At 44.3% G+C, this 20,745-nt stretch overlaps 4 protein-coding genes across 7 annotated transcripts; 2 read left to right on the top strand and 2 right to left on the bottom strand.

Moving 5' to 3' along the window:
* Positions 1 to 3,628: 3,628 nt before the first annotated feature.
* LOC110190023 (uncharacterized) lies at positions 3,629 to 4,221 on the top strand. Its single transcript, XM_020960320.2, has one exon. The coding sequence runs from the start codon at positions 3,629 to 3,631 to the stop codon at positions 4,103 to 4,105; it is 477 nt and encodes a 158-aa protein (XP_020815979.2). The 3' UTR covers positions 4,106 to 4,221.
* Positions 4,222 to 4,270: 49 nt separating this feature from the next.
* LOC110190022 (RNA exonuclease 4) lies at positions 4,271 to 5,390 on the bottom strand. The gene has a single exon (XM_020960319.2). The coding sequence runs from the start codon at positions 5,253 to 5,255 to the stop codon at positions 4,380 to 4,382; it is 876 nt and encodes a 291-aa protein (XP_020815978.2). The 5' UTR covers positions 5,256 to 5,390; the 3' UTR covers positions 4,271 to 4,379.
* A 529-nt stretch (positions 5,391 to 5,919) lies between these two features.
* Positions 5,920 to 14,014, top strand: Neurl4 (neuralized E3 ubiquitin protein ligase 4). Its single transcript, XM_020960449.2, has 9 exons — positions 5,920 to 6,388; positions 6,440 to 6,799; positions 6,862 to 7,799; positions 7,862 to 8,038; positions 8,099 to 9,183; positions 9,293 to 10,117; positions 10,170 to 10,482; positions 10,545 to 10,655; positions 10,782 to 14,014. Exons 1-9 carry the CDS (start codon positions 6,212 to 6,214, stop codon positions 12,133 to 12,135), a joined length of 5,340 nt encoding a protein of 1,779 aa, XP_020816108.2. The 5' UTR covers positions 5,920 to 6,211; the 3' UTR covers positions 12,136 to 14,014.
* Positions 14,002 to 20,571, bottom strand: Hsp110 (heat shock protein 70Cb). 4 transcript variants are annotated; one of them, XM_086833778.1, is made up of 8 exons: positions 20,175 to 20,571; positions 19,926 to 20,115; positions 19,625 to 19,853; positions 17,574 to 18,525; positions 16,969 to 17,505; positions 16,153 to 16,248; positions 15,273 to 15,473; positions 14,002 to 15,136 (listed from the first exon to the last, which is right to left on the bottom strand). In XM_086833778.1, exons 3-8 carry the CDS (start codon positions 19,729 to 19,731, stop codon positions 14,516 to 14,518), a joined length of 2,514 nt encoding a protein of 837 aa, XP_086689904.1. In that variant the 5' UTR covers positions 19,732 to 19,853; positions 19,926 to 20,115; positions 20,175 to 20,571; the 3' UTR covers positions 14,002 to 14,515. The 4 variants fall into 4 exon arrangements, with proteins under 4 accessions (XP_086689904.1, XP_020815775.1, XP_086689903.1 ...); XM_020960116.2 differs by lacking the exon at positions 16,153 to 16,248; XM_086833777.1 differs by lacking the exon at positions 19,926 to 20,115 and having other exon boundaries at positions 20,175 to 20,332.
* Between the last annotated feature and the right edge of the window lie 174 nt (positions 20,572 to 20,745).

Here is a 20,745-nt window from a genome sequence, read left to right as displayed (position 1 = left end):
GCGTTAGTCACCAAGTAGCAGCAGTTGGAGGAAAGTCATCCTTCGGGAAATTTGAAAGTGCGTGAGTATACAGCGCTGTAAAACCCTTTCAGCGTTTTAACCCTTACCCTATTATTATTAGAATCAGCTCAACTAGAATCGCAATTAGATTTAAGTAAATTACGTCCGTTTTGTACACACTGTGCACGGACCATTAAAGACGCAGAACCTGTCCGTACTGTCTGTCCGAGATCCTCTGTTGACACGGGAAGAGCTTAACTCGGATGTTGGGACATCCTCATAAGCTCCCAAAAAAAAACTTCTACGTGAAGCAACACGAGGGCAGCAGAGGACATCAAATCCTTGCGTCGCGCTTTAAGAAGCGCACCATTATTTTCCATACCTAGATAGCACCTAGTGAAGGCTTTCAAGCCATCTCCCCCTCGAAGTACTTAGCGGTCACACCGCAAGAGGGAAACGGAGAGTAGGTGGGTTTTTAGTGGGTGAGGTAATTCCAAGTCCCACACTTATCGGCTTTCAATGCTTTTCCCCCTATAGAAAAAAAAAAAAAAAAAAAAAAAAAAAATACGCCCACGCATCAGGTGGCATTTTTCGTATCAGGATAAGGGAGACGAGACCATTTATAAATACATACATACACAATTTCACCATTTTAACACCTGTTGGCTGATAGAGAGAGAGAGAGAGTTGAATGCGAAAGCACCATATGGTAGAAAAGGTGACAGGTAAGTGACGTCACCGAATAGCAGCTGGACGAGAGAGGCAAAAGCCAAAATCCGGAAATAAAATCAAGGGTCAAACCGAAATATTTCCCCATCAAAATACTACGATTTATTCATATAAACATTAAAATTGGTCTTTCAATGTAAGTTAAGTTTGCTACAAGATATTACTCACACAAAACCCGAAAATGTTATATACCCTAATGTTCTGAAGCATAATTTAGCTTAAGACAGTTAAAGGCGTGTTATAATAACATGAATTACATAATTAGGAATTTTTACTGTGTCCACACAATCAGGGATTGCGCCACGAGAGAAAGATTAAAGGTGGGACTCCCTTGGTGGGCGGCAACTCAAAGTCCCCCATCAGCTTTTAATGCTTTTCCACCCTTTAGGAAAAAAATTGCAGTCACGCACAGGTAGCTTTTTAAGGACCAGAAGGTCGGGGTAATTGTCTCCATAATTGGCTGTCGGAGAAAGCTACTTGAACCGTATACAGATTCTAAGAAAACTTTTGAAAGGAGTTTTATGTTAGGCGAGCAGAGTTAAATCCTGAAAAATATTGAGGCCTTTAAACGGTTTTATTCCCTTTTATTTATTACACTAAGTTAATTTGTTTAATTATCTCTCCAAATTAACGATTTTTGAATATAATGTTCTTCAGAACTGCCATAATAGCCTGTGAAATATAAAGCATTACAAAAAAAAATAAATTAAAATCCTTTGATCCGATTATTTCTATGGTCATGTTTAAAGAAGTTGCCCCTAGAACAACTAAACAAGAAAGGAAGTTAAAAAAGTTGCAGATTGCACATTGGTCGTAAATAATTAATACAACCTTAATTCTAGATTTAAATTTATGTTAAAAAACAACGAACTAATGCCTGCATTCACCTATACATACTATATTTATAATGATAGTTTCTATGGTCTATGGTCGATAAAGTCGTCCGATTTTCTCCAAATTTGAACCTAAATTATCCTTTGATCTGCGGACCCACGGGAGCAGGTAAATACAGCCGACGAGCCTTAAAGTCGGAAAAGGACTTAAACGTACCGTTACGAAAATCACAAATTTTAACAAAGCTGCAAACCGAATATTAGAAAAATAAAATCAAATAATGCCCAACTAACAAACTTTGACTTATTATATGATTAAATTCTTATTTAGTGGCTCTTTAACCGCCCACGGCTTCTCGGGTTATGTTTTTTGAGAGGCGCCAGAAAATTGCTCCCAAACAGCTGTGCTGGCGTTGGGAGATCCGTGGTGCTAAAAAAAAAACAAAAAACATGGCTTTAATGGAAAAAAAGTTTATTTTACGAAATACCATGAAGCTATAACAATTTATGTATCTTTGGCAGTCTGTTGTTTGGATCACTTGTTTCTCTTTCACATCCATATTTAAATTAAATTTTTATTTTTATTATATGTGTTTCTATAGTGTAATAACTTGAAACAAGGAAGGAAGCTAACTTCGGCTCGCCGAAGTTTTTATACCCTTGCAGATAGAACTTCTATGAATAGGAATCCATACAATATAAATTATATATATTTGTGTTAAAAACAATGAAGTAATACCTGCTTTCATTTCATTCACCTTTACATATTATATTTGCAGTTTTACAGTCACAGATTTGCATTTTTCTCCACATCTAACGATCGTTTGTATGGCACCTATATGATATAATAGTCCGATTTTCATAAAATTTGACACAAAATTTAAGACTGATATAAAATGGCTATACCTCAAATTTGATGAAAATCTGTTAAAAACTGAAAATGTTATAATTTTTAATTGTCTTAATTTCTCGATCGTTTCTATGGGAGCTATATGATATAGTTGTCAGATTTTCATAAAATTTTAAACAAAATTTTAGAATAATATGACTATATCTCAAATTTGATTAACTTCTGTTGAAAACTGAAAATGTTATACTTTTTTTTGTAAAAATTTTCCGATCATTTCTATGACAGCTATATGATATAGTCGTCCGATCCGGCCCGTTCCGACATATATACGAGTGAGAGTGTATAGAAGGCTAACTACAAAGTTTCATTCAGATAGCTTAAAAACTGAGGGACTAGTTTGCGTATAAACGGACAGACGGACAGAAGGACAGACGGACAGACAGACATGGCTAGATCGACTCGGCTATTGATCCTGATCAAGAATATATGTACTTTATATGGTCGGAGGTGCCTCCTTCACTGCGTTGCAAACTTCTGACTAAAATTATAATACCCTGCAAGGGTATAATAAGTGTGGGGAGGAGTTCAATAGAAGTTTACGAAATTGTGGGGGTTTATGAATGTAAGAAATGTCGGGTGGGTTTTGCAATTCTTTAATAATACCCGCAATTAAGGGAACTTGAAGGTCCTCTGCTAAGTCAATGTAATGGATGATACACTGAGCACCAGAAGTTCTACGCAGGATCTCATTATGGAAGACCTGGATGCGAAATACAAAAGACTTTAGTTCCGTATCTCCAAGTGGGTCAAGGATGCATTTGTTTATCCAGACCTTTTTTGCCGGGCTTAGGTTATTGTTTACCTAAAGCAGACTTCTGGCATCATTCTCCAATGAACGCCTAACTATCATCGTATGGTTGGCGAAGGTTAAAAAATATGGATTTTTATAAAAAAAAAAATAATCTGCTTGGAACGTATCGTTATCGTTTGGTTTCCCGCCAACAATCATTTGATTTTGAATTCGAATTTCGTTTTAATATCGAGCCACACTGGGCTGATTAGTACATGGGCCCGCGACATCTGGCAACACTGGTTCATGAGGCTTTTCCGTTTTCTTTGAAGAACGGCCGATGGTCACTTTATATTAAGTAAATCTGTTTACTTTTCCATTTGTTTAAAAATATGCAATTTTTTGAAGTTTAAGATACACTTTGAAATGGGAACTCCTCGCAAGAACTTCAGCAATTTTCTGTCATTCAACCCGCGGGCGGGTCAGTATCCGTCTCAGTCCACGGACTACAGATCGCAACAGTTTGGTGGCCAACAGACGCATCAGCAGGGAACCTTTGGCTTCTACGAGGACAAGCAAGGCTCACAGAAGCCTCAGCATAATACGCCGCACTTTTACCAGAACAAATCGCCACAGGAGCAACAGAGACACCGACCTTACGGGCAGGGTCGTGGTTTTGGACGCGGAGGAGGCTTTAATCGTAGGGGTCAACAGAACCGAGAGCAGGGTCAAAGACACAACCACCAGAACAGCAGAGAAAACAACCAGAGCGGGAGTGCTTACGCGCAGTACTTTCACCCCTCAATGCTGGAAGATCCCTGGCGGGATCTAATGGAACGTCACGAGGCCATTTACGGATCCAGCACAAGCCAAATCCCAACCAAGAAAGTTGAAGCTAATTAGAACTAGTTATTTACCAGTTTTAAGACGCAAATACATCTTGTAAAATGTAAAAAACTTAGTTATCAATATCGGTAAACGAAATGCAGACTTAAATAAATAATAAATCCCCATGATAAGCGTGGAATTGCAAACAGAAGTGCGACCTATCCAGACAAAGATGATCGCTTGATTGTAACGTTTTATACATTTAAGCAACAGTTCCCAATACATGAAACTCGTGTATACATTAATAAACTTAAGGCTAGCGTTTATCTCCCTTGAGAGAGCTGGGGAGCTAGAAGTGCTGCTGCTGGTGCTGCTTCCTCTCCAGATACTTTTCCCAGTCGGTTGCGATTCGATTGTATATACCCATGGCGGCCCGTGCGTCCTCCACTGAGTTGTGCTCGCCTGTCTGAATCTCTTGTCCCAAAACTGCTAATGTCAGGCGCTTCAGACTGGGAGTATGGCCATTGGAGACAAGCTTGCATAGCGGCTTGTAGCGCGAAGTGTCTCGGATGTGTTCAAATGGATGCCGAATGTTGAGCACGGCAAGATCGTTGCGCAGGGCATGCCCGACCAGAATCCGGCCGTGCAGCAGCTTTACCACCTCATCCTGCACGACATCGAAGTCCTCGCCATTGGCAATGTCATGCGGGCGAATGCCAGACACGCTGGTACGGTAGTCAGTGACCTCCAGGCGAGGCTTCACATGCTTGTCCAGCAACACCTCGCCCACTCGGTTCACGATGGACACTCTGGCCAGCATGTCGTCATTCCCATTGTGGCCCACACCGACCATTTCACAGTCCATGGCCAAATAGCAGTTGCGCTGCGCCTTCTTTCTGATGCGCGTGCGTGCAGACTTCGTCAGCGCGGGAGATGTCTTCTCCGTGGACTGGTTCTCGCTTCCCGGAGCGGTTGCAGGAGTCGACGCGGCCACAGCCATCCAGTTGGAGCCAGCTGCACGACGACTCACGTTCGGCTGCTGCACCTGCAAACTCTCCATCGATGTTTGAAGTTTGCGCTGTCGCGGGGAAACCACATTTTTCGAACCGCCACTGTTGTTATTGTTGTTATTGGAGCTGACACTACCGCTGGCCGTATTCGGCGCTTGGCCCCTGGCCCGCGCGCGGTTCAGGTCGAACTGCTTCTGACGTTGTGTAGCGGACATGGCTCCGGGTCATCTAAATATTCCACTTATATATCCAGAATTTCCGACGAAATGTGTTATTTTGACGTATCTCGAATTTGACCCGTCGGTATGACCGTTTTGCGCTGCGGAGAAAATACTGCCAACCAGAAGGTTTCAGTATTTATGATATTTATATAATTTGGATAATATTTAATTGTACGAAATCGAACAAATAGGAATTAATTAATTATTGCACAATTTAATCCTATCACATTTATCTATACGAAAACATAGTTCGCCAACTGATTTTTATAATTTTTATAGTTAGCAGATCAAACAAAATCACCAATTGATAGTGACGACTGCACCTCCAACTTAAAAATCGTTTGATTTTCGTGACAAATAAATAAAAAATTTTAAAAAATATGCATGCATGTATTAAATGATTTGAAATTTTGTTTTTTAAGCTGTTCTCCTAGTGGTCTAGAGGAAAAACCATAAACCTGTATAACAAAATTTAACAAGTCAAGCTATATAATAAGTGTCTTGCAAGGAATCTGAACCAACAATCAACATAAAAATATCACCGATATTTTCATGAATTCAGCCGCTTGCAATTCTCCCATTTCTACAGAACGTATAGGTGTTTAAAAAATCAAAATTCCCACAAAATAATGCAATGCACCTGACATTATTTATGTTCGGAGTCATAGCATTTTCGAAACATCGTCAAACGGTCATACATAACCATTTTCACTATTTGTTTATATTACTGTTGCAATTTTAAAAATGTGTGCATAATGCAATGTAAACTGCAAACCAATTCCTCCACGCCTTTAAAGGTTGTACCACAGCCCCCCGGATTGAGCCAGTGCACCGGCAGCAGACCTCAGCCGCATTCATCACGTGTGGACAGTCCAATTCAAAATTGATTTGTACGGGAAGAAGCGCCGCTTTAGCAAATAGGAGCGGATAAACGATCTGGAAGAGCGATCATGGCCGGCAGAGAGGCCCAGATGCAGTCCTTTCACACGCGCTGCGGCCACTCCATCCGGCTTTACAATGGCAACCGTTCGGCGCAGCGTTCTATGCGGGACTTCAGTCATGCTTTGGTATTCAGTGCAGAGCCGCTCGAGGACGATGTGCTATTCGAGGTAGTCATTGAGAAGAAGGTGAGTAATAATTGACTTTCCGGAGATCCATTTCTAATGCGCATCCATCAGAACACGTCATGGGGCGGCAGCATCGAGATCGGAGTTACCGCCGAGTCGCCGGATGATCTGGAATTGGTTGCCTGTGCCACCGCCATGCGAAATGGCACTTGGGTCATGTCCGGCATCGATGTCCGCAAGGACGGGCGCCGCCTATTCGAGTTCTACGGCACCGATCTGGAAACGCTAAATGAGAACGATCGTGTGGGCGTCATGCGCACCTCCGGCAACGACTTGGTGTTCTATGTGAACGGCGAATCGCAAGGCGTGGCAGCTAAGAACATGCCCAAACCCCTGTGGGCGCTCGTCGATCTGTATGGGCGTTGTGTGCAGGTTTCGCTCTGTCCCCGGGATGCCAGCGGCTCCGGAGAGGTAACTATCAATCTATTCGGCGGGATCTCCCATTTATAAGGGCTATTTATTTGGCTTGACAGCTGCTGGACTCACCCCTGCAGCAGCCTCTACAACAGGTTGTTCAGAACCTGGACGTTGCCATGAACGTGAACATTGTTGTGGACTCCGACGGATGGATGCACGGCACCGGTGGCGGTTCTGAGGATCGCCTGTGCTTTCACACCCGCTGTGGATCTCTGGTCAAGCTCTCTCCGAACTTTCGATCCGCCGAACGCCGTCGGCCGCTGGACGAGTTCAACAATGGCGTGGTAATGACCCACCGGCCGCTGCGAGACAATGAACTGTTCGAGATACGGATCGACAAGCTGGTGGACAAATGGTCGGGATCCATTGAAGTGGGCGTCACAACGCACAATCCGACGGTGCTGCACTTCCCTGCCACCATGACAAATATGCGTTCGGGCACTATAATGATGTCAGGCTGTGGAATCCTCACCAACGGCAAGGGTACTCGCCGCCAATATGGTGAGTTCAATCTGGACGAATTACGAGAAGGAGATCGCGTTGGAATGATGCGCAAGGCCAATGGCAACCTGCACAACTACATTAACGGCCAGGATCAGGGTGTGGCCGCCACCCGGGTAGCCTCCACCTTGTGGGGCGTCATTGATTTGTATGGTATGACGATTAAAGTGACCATAGTTGACCGCGACGAGCGTGAACAGCAGAACCTGGTGACCAGGCGGAACAATATTGTTGCGGGCATGACGAGTGCTGCCTGCTCGAGTGGCTCCGGAGTCCAGCATTCGCAGCAGCAACAGCAGCTCTCAGGCACACCGACCCTCAGTCTTTTGAGTCCAGAGAGCGAGATGAACGTGGCTGGTGCAGCTGGCGGCCTGAGCGAGACTATTTCCAGCACCAGGGCCATAGCCAGAAACGATGATCGTCTAACCTTCCATCACATTTGTGGCACACATGCCACCGTCACCCAAAGCGGACGTACGGCTCTGCGCCCCAAGTGAGTGTTAGCTTTGCGATATTATCAGGCCGATTTAAAATACATATGTTTATACCCTGCAGCGCTGCCGACGACTTTAACAATGGCGTTGTGCTAACGCGTCGGCCCCTTCGTCCCAACGAACTTTTCCAGGTGCGGCTCGAACGTGTTGTTACCAAGTGGGCGGGCTCCGTGGAAATGGGCGTGACGACGCACAGCGCCGATGAATTGGACTTTCCGTTCACCATGACTAATGTGCGGTGAGTATTTTTTTCGTCTTCACTAACGTTAAGTTAAGACAAAGGGATGTTATTCAACAGTTCGGGCACCTGGATGATGACAGGCAACGGGGTCATGCAGAACGGCGTCACCGTAATCGAACAGTATGGCCAGAATTTGGATCGCCTGCAGGTGGGCGATCGTGTGGGCGTGGTGCGCAAGGATGACGGCACTGTGCACTTTTGGGTGAATGGTGTGGACCAGGGTCCGGCTGCCAGCAATGTGCCGGAGCGCGTCTACGGAGTTATCGATTTGTACGGGCAAGCGGCGCAGGCGAGTATCGTTGACACATCAGAGTGCGGGAGTCCGGACACCGGAAACTCCACCATCTCGAACACAACCTTGTACAGCGAGATCCCCTTGCGCTTCCATAGCATCCATGGCGCCAATGCCGGGATCTCGAACAGTGGATTGACCGCCTCGCGTCCCAATTCGCTAGCAGAGTTCAATGACGCCATCGTGTTCAGCAATCGTCCGCTAAGGCAACGCGAACTCTTCGAAGTGGAGCTGGAAACGATGGTCCGTCACTGGTCGGGCAACATTGAGATCGGTGTGACGGGCACCCGGCCGGAGGACATCCAGCTAGCTCCAAACGCCACCGATCTGGAGGCCAATGATACCATCATTCTATGCGGGCCGATGATCTTTCATAACCGCAAGACCATACGCACTAATATCCTGCTGGATCTAGACACTTTGGGTCCCAGCACCAGGGTGGGCGTAATGCGCAATGGAGACTTCATCCACTTCTTTGTGGATGGAATGGACCAGGGACCGGCTTGCGAATGCCATGCACCCAATATTTGGGCTATCATCGATTTGTACGGGCAATGTGCCCAGGTGAGTCTCACGCAGACACAGTTGGATATCCGGGCACCGTATGCGACCAGCGAGAACTCGCAGAGCTGTCAGGCCACCTCTGTTATCCAGCATCCGGCTATGGAGACAAAGCACCGCTGGACGTGCGTCTCGGGAAATGTTAGCCTCACCAAGGACTGGACGGAAGCGTCACGGTTTACGGGAGCAGCGGCACCGCTCTCCCACTGTTTGGTATTTTCCGAACACCCACTCAGTGTGGGTTCTCCCTTTGAGATTAAGCTGACATCGATTAATCCCATGTTTGCAGGTAAGTTTAAGCTTTTATAAGTAAATACTACTACTACATTTTTAGCCTATATTTAAGAGTATACTAGAATTGATTTGTTCAAAGATGAACTTCCTTAACACTTGCACAGGTTGCCTCAGTATCGGCGTAACGGATCTTAACTTAAGCGACGAGAGCGTGCGGAAGAAGCTCCCCACCAGCCTGCGACGGATTCCGGCCAACGTTTGGTATGTGAGCGGGAACGAGGTACGCTTCAATTCGAGCTGCCTCCAGCGCTCATTGGCCTCGCTGGAGTGGTTAAGGGTGGACGATCGCATCACATTGGAGCGCGTAGAGAATTCACTAAACATGCTACTGAATTCGGAGAACGTCAACATTCAGTTTCACAATGTGCCCAACGATGTCTACGTGGTGGCGGAGCTGCGAGGGTCAACAATGGGTATTCAGGTGATATCCGCTCAAGGTCCAGCATCGCCTCTACGACCCTGCAGTCTACGGCTGCAGGACTCGATGGATTTCGGCATGGATCCACTGAACAAGCAGGATAGCTCAATGCTAGAGTCCATCGATTCCGAAGCGCAAAACTACGAGTTTGTGGACGTAGCACAGAAGAATGCGCGACTAAGCGACGATCGCAGAAGTGTAGCCAGAATCAAGTCGTATAATCAGGCCATCGTTTGCCTAAATAAGCCGCTGTGCAAGGGCGAGAGCATCAGCATCAAGGTTGACGGCCTGAACAACAAGTGGAAGGGTACCCTCGGCCTGGGTGTCCTGTCCGCCACTCCGCAATCTGTGCCCGTTTCACTGCTGGACTTCAAGCGAGGCTGCTGGCTAACCACCCACGACTATGTGAACGTCAACGGCCAGGTGATGGCATCCAAATACGGTGACGCTCTGGACCAGATTCAGATTGGAACTGTCATCACTTTGACCCTCACACATGCCGGAATGCTCAGTAAGTGAAACCTTTGTGAATACAAGTTGGGATTAAACACTTATTTCCATAGTTGTCATGGTTGGCTCAACCAATCTTGAAGATATGGCCAGCGGCCTACCCAACCACGTATATCCCGTGTTCGATGTGTACGGCAAATGCGAGAAAATAACCTTGATAACAGGCAGTGATGCTGGGCGCACTGGTAATGCCAATGGCACGCCCATCCTGGAGGCTCCCGAGGCCTTGGAGCTGGACAATGGAATGCCGCAGCAGTGCGAAAAAGCGCATCTTGAGATGCACGAGAAGGAGAAGGACACGGAGCAAATGTGCGAAATTTCAGCCAGGGATGGTCCATCCACATCTGGTGCTCAATCGAATTCCATGTAAGTGTATTCGTTCAATTTCTATTAGTCTTCATATTGTTTAATGAGTTTAATGGTCCTAGGACTCGTTCGGTTATGGAAAGTGTTTCCGAGAACTTGCTGCTTAATATTTCCATTAAGAATCGAACTCTAGAGCAGCAGCGCAATGACCTTGGCGGATCCTCATCGACCTGGTGAGTTTGCAACTTTATTTGAAAGACATTATAATAACAATATATGAAAATGCGATCTGCTTATTGTTATTAAAAGGTCCGAGTTAATACTCTTACTACAATCTTTTTATTTACCTTTACTCCCAGTTGTCTTCGTGAGTCCCTCCAGCTGCAGCACAATACGAATTTAAACATACAACGCAGCCAAAGCACACAGAGATTCCAGAACTCATTAAACACTTCGGCAACGGCAGCTGGGAGTACCTCGAATGTCAACGTTCAGCATCTGAGCAATTCCGCAGTATATGACACGAATAAGGAGTACGATGAGCTGCCCAATCCCCCAATTACTTCGACAAACTCTGCAGATGAAGCTCCAGGAGCCACTGCCATCATAGGTAGCACAACGAACGATCACAGCGAGAACAATGCGGCGGCAGCGTTGGAGCTGAGCACCAGCAACGAACGCGAAGCGTCTGGAGAGTCAGCAACTAACGACAACGTCCTGGAGGACGATGAGATCGACTATATGAACCACCTGCTGTTGCTGCAACAACTGCAACAGAACGAGTATACTCGCCACCACCTTATGCCCGACCAGGCGTCGTTACTAAATCTCGACCTGCAATCGCTCAACTCGCTGGAATCGGACACGAACTCGGCTGGCCAGGTACGCCAGGGCGGAGGAACCGACTCGCTACGCTCAGCAGAGCAGAACGACTGCGAATACCTCCGGCAGGTGAGACGCTTCTGTGCCTCGCTGGTTCTGCCGCAGGCATTCTTCGACAGTCGACTGGAGCCGGTGTGCTTCTGCCTGAAGTGCAGCGGGCCCAGCAATGGCGGCAATGGGGACAAACTGGAGGGCTGGGTTTACTTTAAGCTCAATCAGCAGACAGTCAATGTGCTGAGCACCTCGGCAACGACTGCATCGGCGAGCAGCGGTGTTTCCTCGTCGACAGTTCCGCAAGTGCACTTCGATCTGAATGGCGACTGGCTGCCCTTTTACTACATGACACGGGTGGACAAAATAAGGGCCATATTGGATCGCGGCCAGCCGCTCCCGCTGGAAACGGACCCGGATGAAGAACCGGCCGCTGCTGCGCTAAAAGACGAGCCGGGCACCCGTCTAGAGCTCTACTACTCACCTAATGCCACCGTCATTGAACCCGTACTGCCTCAACATCATTTTGCCTCCGAGCAGGGCCTGCATCGCATCTCCACCTCCTTCGAGGTCTACGTTCGACGCCAGTCCATTTCAGGCGTAACTACGGGCAAAGCAGCAGCCGAAGCCAAGCGGCGCAGTCTAGGATCCGGCGATCATGACCATTGTAATACCGGCCAGGGGGCCGAGGGTGTGGGAGCCACATCTTCGGCTTCCCTTAACGAGTCGTCCGTACATCTCTTGAACGATCTCTGTTGGTTCACCAAAGAGGCTGGCGCTTGCATAATCAACGCTTTGATAATTAAACTGGACAGGATGGAGGATCAGGAATCTCATTGAGCACACGACAACACATCCTATCTACACTAGTCACGGTCTATAATCCAATAATCCCCACATTATATTCACGCTTAGCAGCTAGCCACACCAAAATGCTTTCGCATTCCCCTTTGTAAACGGATTTTTATTGTATTGCAAAGATAAAAGAAGAAATTTAAAAAATGAATTGAGCAAAAAAAAAAACAATTACTTTTTTGTCTCCTGGTTATTGTATTCTTTGCAAAGTGCGTTTAAGTCTGGTCAGAGATCTTAAAATAAATCAAAATGGATCCGATTTAATATTAAAACAACAATTCTAAAAAAATACAAATTGGTTCAGAGGAGATGAAAACAGCTAAGTTATAATTGTTTTTGTATTAATTTCCAGAACATTTCTATGTGGATGGACATACAGACCAGACATTGCTAAATCGACTGGGCTGTTGGTGCTGATCAAGAATATATAGAAGACAACGGTTGAGTCTAAAAGCGTTCTCTGTTCGACTTTATACAATATTTTAGTCTGAATTCAGCTCTAGATCCAGCACAAAAATTTTGAGCCGAAGAGAAAACCTTAAAACGTTACTTATCTTAATACAAATGTTTTCTTCTTGATTTTTTAAACATATTGTTCCCTCTCTCCTTCTATATAGTTTTAATAACATATTTACATTCACTTCCATTATTCATAATTTTTCAAAAGACTTTGGCGATAAAACCCTATAAAACAGACGTTTACAGTAGTGACCTGTGATTATAGAAAAAAAATGTCGTTAATGGAAGCGAAACGATATATAAAACGTTAATTTTACTTTTGCAATGTTTCATTTTTTATTGGATTAGTATATTGGAAAAACGAAAAAGAAACAAAATAACAAATTAACGATATTTTTATAAAATTGATGCTTATATTGAATCGGAACGGAAGCTTCTCTGTATATCCCTAGTAAAAGCCCCTGAATAACATGCTAGTATGTGAACTACGAATTATTAAATACAATAAAAGGTACGTCTAAACCCAAACACAAACAAATTAAAACAAGAAAAGAAGCTAACTTCGGCACGCCGAAGTTTATATACCCTTGCAGATAGAACTTCTATGACTAGGAATCCATACAATATAAATTATATATATTTGTGTTAAAAACAATGAAGTAATACCTGCTTTCATTTCATTCAATACATATTATATTTGCAGTTTTACTTTCACAGATTTTCATTTTTGCTCCACATCAAACGATCGTTTGTATGGCACCTATATGATGTAGTTGTCCGATTTTCATGAAATTTAAAACCAAATTGAAGACTAATATAAAATGGCTATATCTCAAATTTGATGAAAATCTGCTGAAAACGTTATAATTTTTCATTGTATTCATTTCTCGATCTTTTCTATGGGAGCTATGTATATAATATAGTAGTCCGATTTTCATAAAATTTTACATAAAAGAGTAGAGTATAATAAAATGGCTATATTTTAAATTTGATCCAATTCTATTGAAAACTGAAAATGTTACAAATTTTTCGATCATTCCTATGGCAGCTATATGATATAGTCGTCCGATCCGGCCCGTTCCGACATACATACGAGTGAGAGTATAAATAAGGCTAACTACAAAGTTTCATTCAGATAGCTTCAAAACTGAGGGACTAGTTTGCGTAGAAACGGACAGACGGACACGGCTAGATCGACTCGGCTGTTGGTCCTGATCAAGAATATATATACTTTATATGGTCGGAGGTGCCTCCTTCACTGCGTTGCAAACTTCTGACTGAAATTATAATACCCTGCAAGGGTATAAAAATAAACACTAGCTTTACTAAATTTTATATCATGCTGATATGTAATTTGCGAACTATGGTTTTATAAAATAGAAATAAAATACGTTTTTAATTGGAATCATCATAGTTTTTATTTGATTATTTGAATTCCATTCTTTTAGTGTCGCTTGGTTGGTTTTGTTATTCAAATATATGAAAAATGGTCGATTAGAAATTGGTTTAGGTTTGTTTCTCATCTTCTAGTGTTTGCAATCGTTCACTCCACAAGCAGCAGCAGCAGGTGTGTTCACTCCCTCCCTTTTCACTCCTCTAGTTTTTCTAACATTTATCGTTTACTCGTGTCCCGTCCTTCTTTCCTGGATCTACCAGCGGCTGCATTTGATTTTAATCGAATTACTCTTATGCTAGTTGGATTGGTTTGTTGAATTTTCACTTGCTGTTTGATTTTGTTGGATTCTGGTTTACTCTGCTAGTCCTGAAGCCAGTAGTGCATATACAAAGGTCGTTTCTCATATATGTTTACCGTTTAAGTTATCGTAATTATTATTATTATTATCATTAACGTTAGGCCAATACCGTGGATAGCCGGACAACCGGGTAGTCGGAGGGGAGCCAAAGCTCACTCCACATCCATGGAGGGATCGTTTCCTGCCGCACTCTGCGCGTTGTTATCCACGTCCATTTTGTCGCCAGCGGCGTTCGGCTCGCCGCCATTCTGTTCCGCATTGGCCTCTCCATCCTTGGGCGGTGTTGCCGTCTTTGGAGCCGGTTTCGGTTTCGCCCGGTTGATTACCGAGCTAACGCAAGCATTTAGCGTTTGGACTTCATGGCGCACGGCGGAAACCTGGACGGGGCTGTCGGCGGTGCGTGGCGACTGTGCGAACTTGGACAGGTGAGTGTCCAGCCACTTTTGCGCCTTGTCTGCCGTCTCCGAGATGTTGATGAACTCGGTTTCCGTTAAATGATCGTATTTGGGCACGCCCTTGCGGAACTCGGCCACCGCCAATCGTGCAATAGCAATGCTGCCCTTGAGCTCTTCGAAAACAGCCGGGCACTGCTCATAGTCGTTAGCGCGTACCTTGATGGGATCCGTCTTTTGATGCAGTGCCTGCAGGCGGCTAGTGTAGGTCTCGCGCTCGCAGTCCTCGCCATCCTCGTATAGCCAGTTTTCGAGATCATTCAACTGGGCCACGATAGCCTCGCGCTCAGACTCCACCACAAATCGCTCCAAAGGTCCATCCTGGAAAGCAAAAACGAGAAAGAATTATTATCATTTCAAATGAATTTAAATTGTAAGTAGGGAAGCGCGTATATATTTTTCCCCATACCGCGGTCCACCAACATGTCTTTAGTAATTCCAATGACATAGTTCTTACCTGCAGTTTATTGCGCATATCGTAGACAAACTCTTCCAAGGCATTTTTGGCATCGATGCGTTCCGTCTCCTTTTGATCGTTTCCAATCATTTTTGACTCCTGCTGTGTGAAGTTGCCCAGGTCAATGGGGCTGAAGCCGTGTGTGGTGCACTCCAGGGGCAGTTCGGTAGCCTTGGAGGCCTTCTTCTTCTTATCAGTGCCCTAAGCAGCGAGAAAAAGAGATCGAGTATTTTATTATTATTTTACAGTCAACTATAACTGGTGTAGCAAATTAATTCAATTCAATTTATCCCAATAGGAAACGGATATTGGAGCAGCAAAAAATGTGACACATCAACAATAAAGCGAAGAGAGAAAACAGCTCCAAGCGACAGCCTACAATATGAGCAGCACAAGGAATTTCGTGGGTGTTTGTAGGGTTTTATGGAACAGTTCACACAAAAAAACTTGTGACAAATTCTTGTTGAATTTTTAATTTTGAACAAGGAGCGCGTATTGTTTTCTCAGGTATTTTGCACAACAAATAATAACAGAAATGTATATTTGTGGAAATAATAAATCAATTTGCAAATGGTGTAAGCTTGTTGAATTACTGTTTACGTTGGGAGCACATAGGGTAGGCGGCTTATGAGCGGTCTTCTTCATTCGTTTCATTTTTGGTGGAAATGAGAGATGCAGACACAAAAATTTTAAAACTCACACTTGTTTTCATTGTGTGCTTTAAATTTTGGTTCTTTTCACTCTCATTCGTTAATTACAATTTTCCAATTTTTTGACGCACAAATTTTGGGAACAAAGAATTTACATTATTTGGTGTATTTTGTTATAATTTCTTATTTTTGCTTTTGAATTGAAATTTGAGAAATTGTGGAAAACGTACCGAACTAAACCAGCCCTTGACCCGCTGTGCCCACCCTTGTCCGCCAGGTGATGAGGCTGTTGATGTATTATTATCATCCTCATTCTCACAATATGCCTACGAGAGATCAAAACGCGCCCGTTCGCAAGCAAACATATCCAAAACAAACAAACGAAATCAAATATTGGAGTGGTATATTTATATATAGATATACATATATATATATATATATAGTGATTTATATCAAAGACACATACATCATACATACATATGTGTCTGTATAAACACTACTGCGATACAGCCCCGGTTTTCACATGCCCGGTTATGGGTAACACAATCAATAAATTCGATTTGAACAATTTATGGCCCTGGCTCAACTAGAGTTGCTTTTCAAAACATTGAAAACCGGGGCTAGTACCAACATTTCAATTTGAAATTTTCATTTTAATAGCAATTTAAATTAGTCGATAAATGCGAATCGGCTACTAGATTGACCTGATTAAGTTAACCTATTGAACTATTAATTGAGATGGGCAAGCACCATGAAACTACGAAAACCATGAGAAAAAAAAAAACAACTAAATTATATAATGGGTTAAATTAAAATAATAAAACAAAAGGAAATGCTGATAACCAAATTTTACAAAAGCTAAAAATATCAGTAAAGTGGCTAGATTTAGCCGCAAAAATGTAAAATATGACCGCATTGCATGTGAACAAAATGATAGATAACTAAAAAAAAAATAAAATGACGAACAGCAGATCAATGCCTATCCACAACACAATATTATGATGAGTCTGTGAGTAGGTTGACAAAATAACTTAAGGCGGACTCACCTCCGGCTGGCCGTCCGTGGGTTCACCGGCAGCATTAGCGCCTCCAGCCTGCTCGGCGAGCTTCTCCTCACTGGCAGCCTGCTCAGCAGCTGCAGCTTCTTCCGCTTCCTTCTTTTCCACCAGGGTGGCCGAGGAGATCAGCACGATGCCGTTGTTGTTAATGCGCACCTTCAGTTTAACATCCTGTCCCTCACCGCGCTCCGTCGGCTTCACATCCTTGACCTTCCACACACCAATCGTTTGATCCGGATATGGCACTTGCTGTCCATAAACGATCGAAACGTTGAACGGCCCCTTGCGGTTGATGGTCAGCAGGCGGCTGAACGGCGACGCATGGAACTGCGGAAAGATCTCGATTTCTCCCGGAGCAGCGGAACCCTCACCGTCCCACAGCACTTTCACGGCGTAGTTCTGTATGTCTGTGACGCCAAACTCGCGAACGCGAACCGCCGGCGACATAATGGCGCACTGCAGAGCAGCACCGCGGGAAACAGCCTCGTCCTGGTTCAGAGTAGTGCTGGCCGGCTTGTTGAAGACCTAGGGAAGACAGTAAAATTGTTGTAGATTATAGTACTTCATTTTATGCAAAAGTAGGTGAAACTCACCTGCTCGATTAGCTGCTTTACTGCTGGAATGCGCGAGCTGCCACCGACAATCTCCACCGAGTGGATGTCGTCCAGCTGCAGCTTGGACTCAGCCAGCAGACGCTTGAACGTCTGCTCCACGCGCTGGAAAACGGGAGCGCAAAGCTCCTCCATCTGCGAACGTTGCATTGAGGACGAGACATCGATATCCTCCAGGAAACATTCAATGTTCAGCGGCAGCTTTGTGCTGTTGGCAGACATCTGCTTCTTTAGCTTCTCAATCTCGGTGAGCAAACGCAGATTGGCACGGGCATTGGTCTTTGAGTTGATCTTGTAACGCTCCTGGAACTCCTTGGAGAAGTAGTCTGCCAACGCAAGGTCAATGTCCCGTCCGCCGATCTGGTCCCAGGTGCTGGCCAGCATCTTCAGCTTGCCCTTGGTGAAGGTACAGGCACTGACCTGCAGTGACGAGTGCCCAAAGTCCACGAAAATCACGTTGCGCGGCTTGTCCTCGAACAGATCGTTCTTGTAAAAGCCGTAGGCCAGCGCCGTGGCCGTCGTTTCGTTCATCAGTCGCAGAACGTTCAGCCCGGCGATCTGGGCAGCATCCAACAGGGCTCGGCGCTCTGCGTTGGTAAAGAACACGGGACAGGCGATAACGCAGTCGTTAACCTGCGTCTGCATCGCGGCCGCCGATGTCTCCTTTAGCTTGGTGAAGAGCATCGCCGTCAGCTGCTCCGGCCCGAAGTGCTTATCCTCCCCCAGGTAGTTCACCTTGATGCCGATACTGCCGTCGCCGCGCGCCTCCACGCGCGCTGGAATGCTCGTGAGTTCGTGTTGTACATGGGGATCGTTGAATTTACGGCCGAGCAAACGCTTGAATCCACCAACTGTGTTTTTCATGTTTGTCACCTGCTGGTTCTTGGCGGCCACGCCAATGATCCGTTTCTTTCCATCGAAGGCCACAAAGGAGCTGCAAAACGTAAGGTTCAAATTATGGGTTAGCGGTTGGCTCAACTGAACAGATCATACTAAATATGGATATAAATCGAGAAGTGTGCGTTTCTCTCTAGTCAACCATCGTGTTTAAGTGGAAAGCTACTAAGGCGGCAGCTGTCCACGATTAAACTTCATACTGAACAAAGTCGAGATTTTAATTATTTTTTAGAAATTTCAATTTGCAAATAAAAAGATTAATTCAAAATTTATATTATTTAAAGAATATAATTATTGAATTATAAAAGTATTATTCATGTATTCCGTGGGCGTATGAAAAAGATTAAAACAAATAATTCCTTAATCGGCAGACCAACATATGCGGGCTCCACTGTGTCTGTATACGACAGTCTGTTCTTATGTGTGCTGTCTGTGTTTGCCGGCTTTGGATTTATTTTTGACAGCTTTGCACGTTTTTTTTTCCCTTTACCCTATCTCTGCTACTTTGCTCTCTTACTCTCTTCACAACAGCTGCTGCTCGCTGCTCTCGCCTCTCACCTTTGATGCTGCCTTTTTGACCGCATGACGCATGCAGCGGCCGCTTTTTGCGTGTGTGCGGGTGTGTGCCAAAAAAGTAAATTCGGACAAGTACAGAAAGTGGAAATCGGAATCCCACGCATTTAAATCAAAGGCACACAGGCACCCATACAAGCGCCTGATTGTGTTTTTAGGCAGGGCAATAAATTGGAGAAGAGATGACGAGCGGTGCGTGCTTGTTCGAATTGCAATTTGCAACACTTTTTATGGAAGCGCAGTTGTCCAAATTTAGGCCGCCTATACCAAATACATAATGTATTGTAGACATATTTGTATGAATAAGCATACATGTGTATATATGTATCAGACTGGGCTGGATACACGTTTGTTTTTCGGAGCGTTACCCATAACAACCATGGAATTTTCTAGGCGCGCTCTCTCACGGGCACACACACACACACACACACACAGACGCGAGGCATGACTTACAAACTCGACATAACCTCAAAAGCCAAAAAGTCGAACGATTATGCACACGGCGAGCTTATCAACATAACTGGGCCAATAAGAGGCCCGGGAAACATAGCCGGAGTACTTACGGAGTGGCCCGGAGACTGTAGTCGTTGGCCAGCGTCTCAATGCCGCCGGACCTGGCCGCCGCCACATAGCAGCCCTCATTGCCAAAATCGATGCCAATCACGGACATTTTCTGCTCCTCCTTGTCGTCTGACCGCTTTTCCAATTAAATTAATTTGGTGGTGTTGTAGCTTGTTTCAACTTTGGGGGGCGGAACAACGCGATCGCTTAGTCTTCTTCGTTTTTCTGCTACTGTAAAATATATTCGTACCCAGATAGAGAGACGGGAATTAGATAAAATATGTAGTAAACACAGGCACGCACGTGTCGTTTAGCTATCCGGTCTTTCTTTTTTGACAATAAACTCCAGAAAGTTCGATTCAATATATGCTTTTCACATTCACATTAATTATGGATTTCGGTTTTCGCCTGAGAATGGAAATTTCTAGCGTCCGGCCTTCAATCTTCCTTCTCGCTTGCACGCGCAAACACCGCAAGGAAAGGGAAAACTCGACTGTAAACCGATTTTCACCTAGTTTATCAGTTATTGATCGTGGGGGATTAGTTACGCACGTTTTCGCTGATAATGGTCTAACACCTCCTGGTTCACGGTAATTCTTTGCAATTTTATTTCGGCACCGCACGTTTCCTTTTCTAACTTGCGTTCGCAGTATGACCGTTGTAGGAAATAGGAATATCACAGAGTTAACGACGCGATTTATAACAAAAAATACCAAAAAGGTATGAATAAAAATACCAGTGGTGTGCGGTCCCACCACTCAACGAAAGAAATTTAATTTAATTTAAACAATTTAAATTTAAATGCCAGGCACAAATATTTCAAATGGGGTTAAATAGTCTTCGAAAATATAATCAGGAGATTACCTATACGACTTAATAAGTGCAGCTGAAAACAGCTGTTACCATTCAAATTGCAAAATACGAAAATTCAGTTATGACAGAATATTCCAAGAAAACTCATATAGATTATTCTAATCCGGTGAACTTATTCTTGTAAAGACTTGTCTGTTGATAATGATAAATAATATACATTGTATGTGTAGTAAAATTCTGAAACAATAAAATTCACTAAAGAATTGAATCTATTCTTGTTTAGTATGCTAAATCTTCTAAACTGTTTGAG

Source organism: Drosophila serrata, unplaced genomic scaffold (assembly GCF_035046125.1).
Source record: "Drosophila serrata isolate PLE 108 unplaced genomic scaffold, ASM3504612v1 contig_272, whole genome shotgun sequence".
Lineage (NCBI taxonomy): Eukaryota > Metazoa > Arthropoda > Insecta > Diptera > Drosophilidae > Drosophila > Drosophila serrata.
The sequence above is the reverse complement of the archived record's forward strand: the minus strand, read 5'-3'. Positions and strand labels throughout refer to the sequence as shown.

Coding starts and splice junctions, on each gene's coding strand:
- LOC110190023 (XM_020960320.2), top strand. CDS start 3,629: ATGGGAACTCCTCGCAAGAACTTCAGCAATTTTCTGTCATTCAACCCG.
- LOC110190022 (XM_020960319.2), bottom strand. CDS start 5,255: ATGTCCGCTACACAACGTCAGAAGCAGTTCGACCTGAACCGCGCGCGG.
- Neurl4 (XM_020960449.2), top strand. CDS start 6,212: ATGGCCGGCAGAGAGGCCCAGATGCAGTCCTTTCACACGCGCTGCGGC. Junction 6,800..6,861: donor ATGCCAGCGGCTCCGGAGAG/GTAACTATCAAT, acceptor TTGGCTTGACAG/CTGCTGGACTCACCCCTGCA. Junction 10,656..10,781: donor GGCGGATCCTCATCGACCTG/GTGAGTTTGCAA, acceptor CTTTACTCCCAG/TTGTCTTCGTGAGTCCCTCC.
- Hsp110 (XM_086833778.1), bottom strand. CDS start 19,731: ATGTCCGTGATTGGCATCGATTTTGGCAATGAGGGCTGCTATGTGGCG. Junction 16,249..16,968: donor CCACGGACGGCCAGCCGGAG/GTGAGTCCGCCT, acceptor GATCTCTCGTAG/GCATATTGTGAGAATGAGGA. Junction 15,474..16,152: donor TCAAGGGCTGGTTTAGTTCG/GTACGTTTTCCA, acceptor CTCGCTGCTTAG/GGCACTGATAAGAAGAAGAA.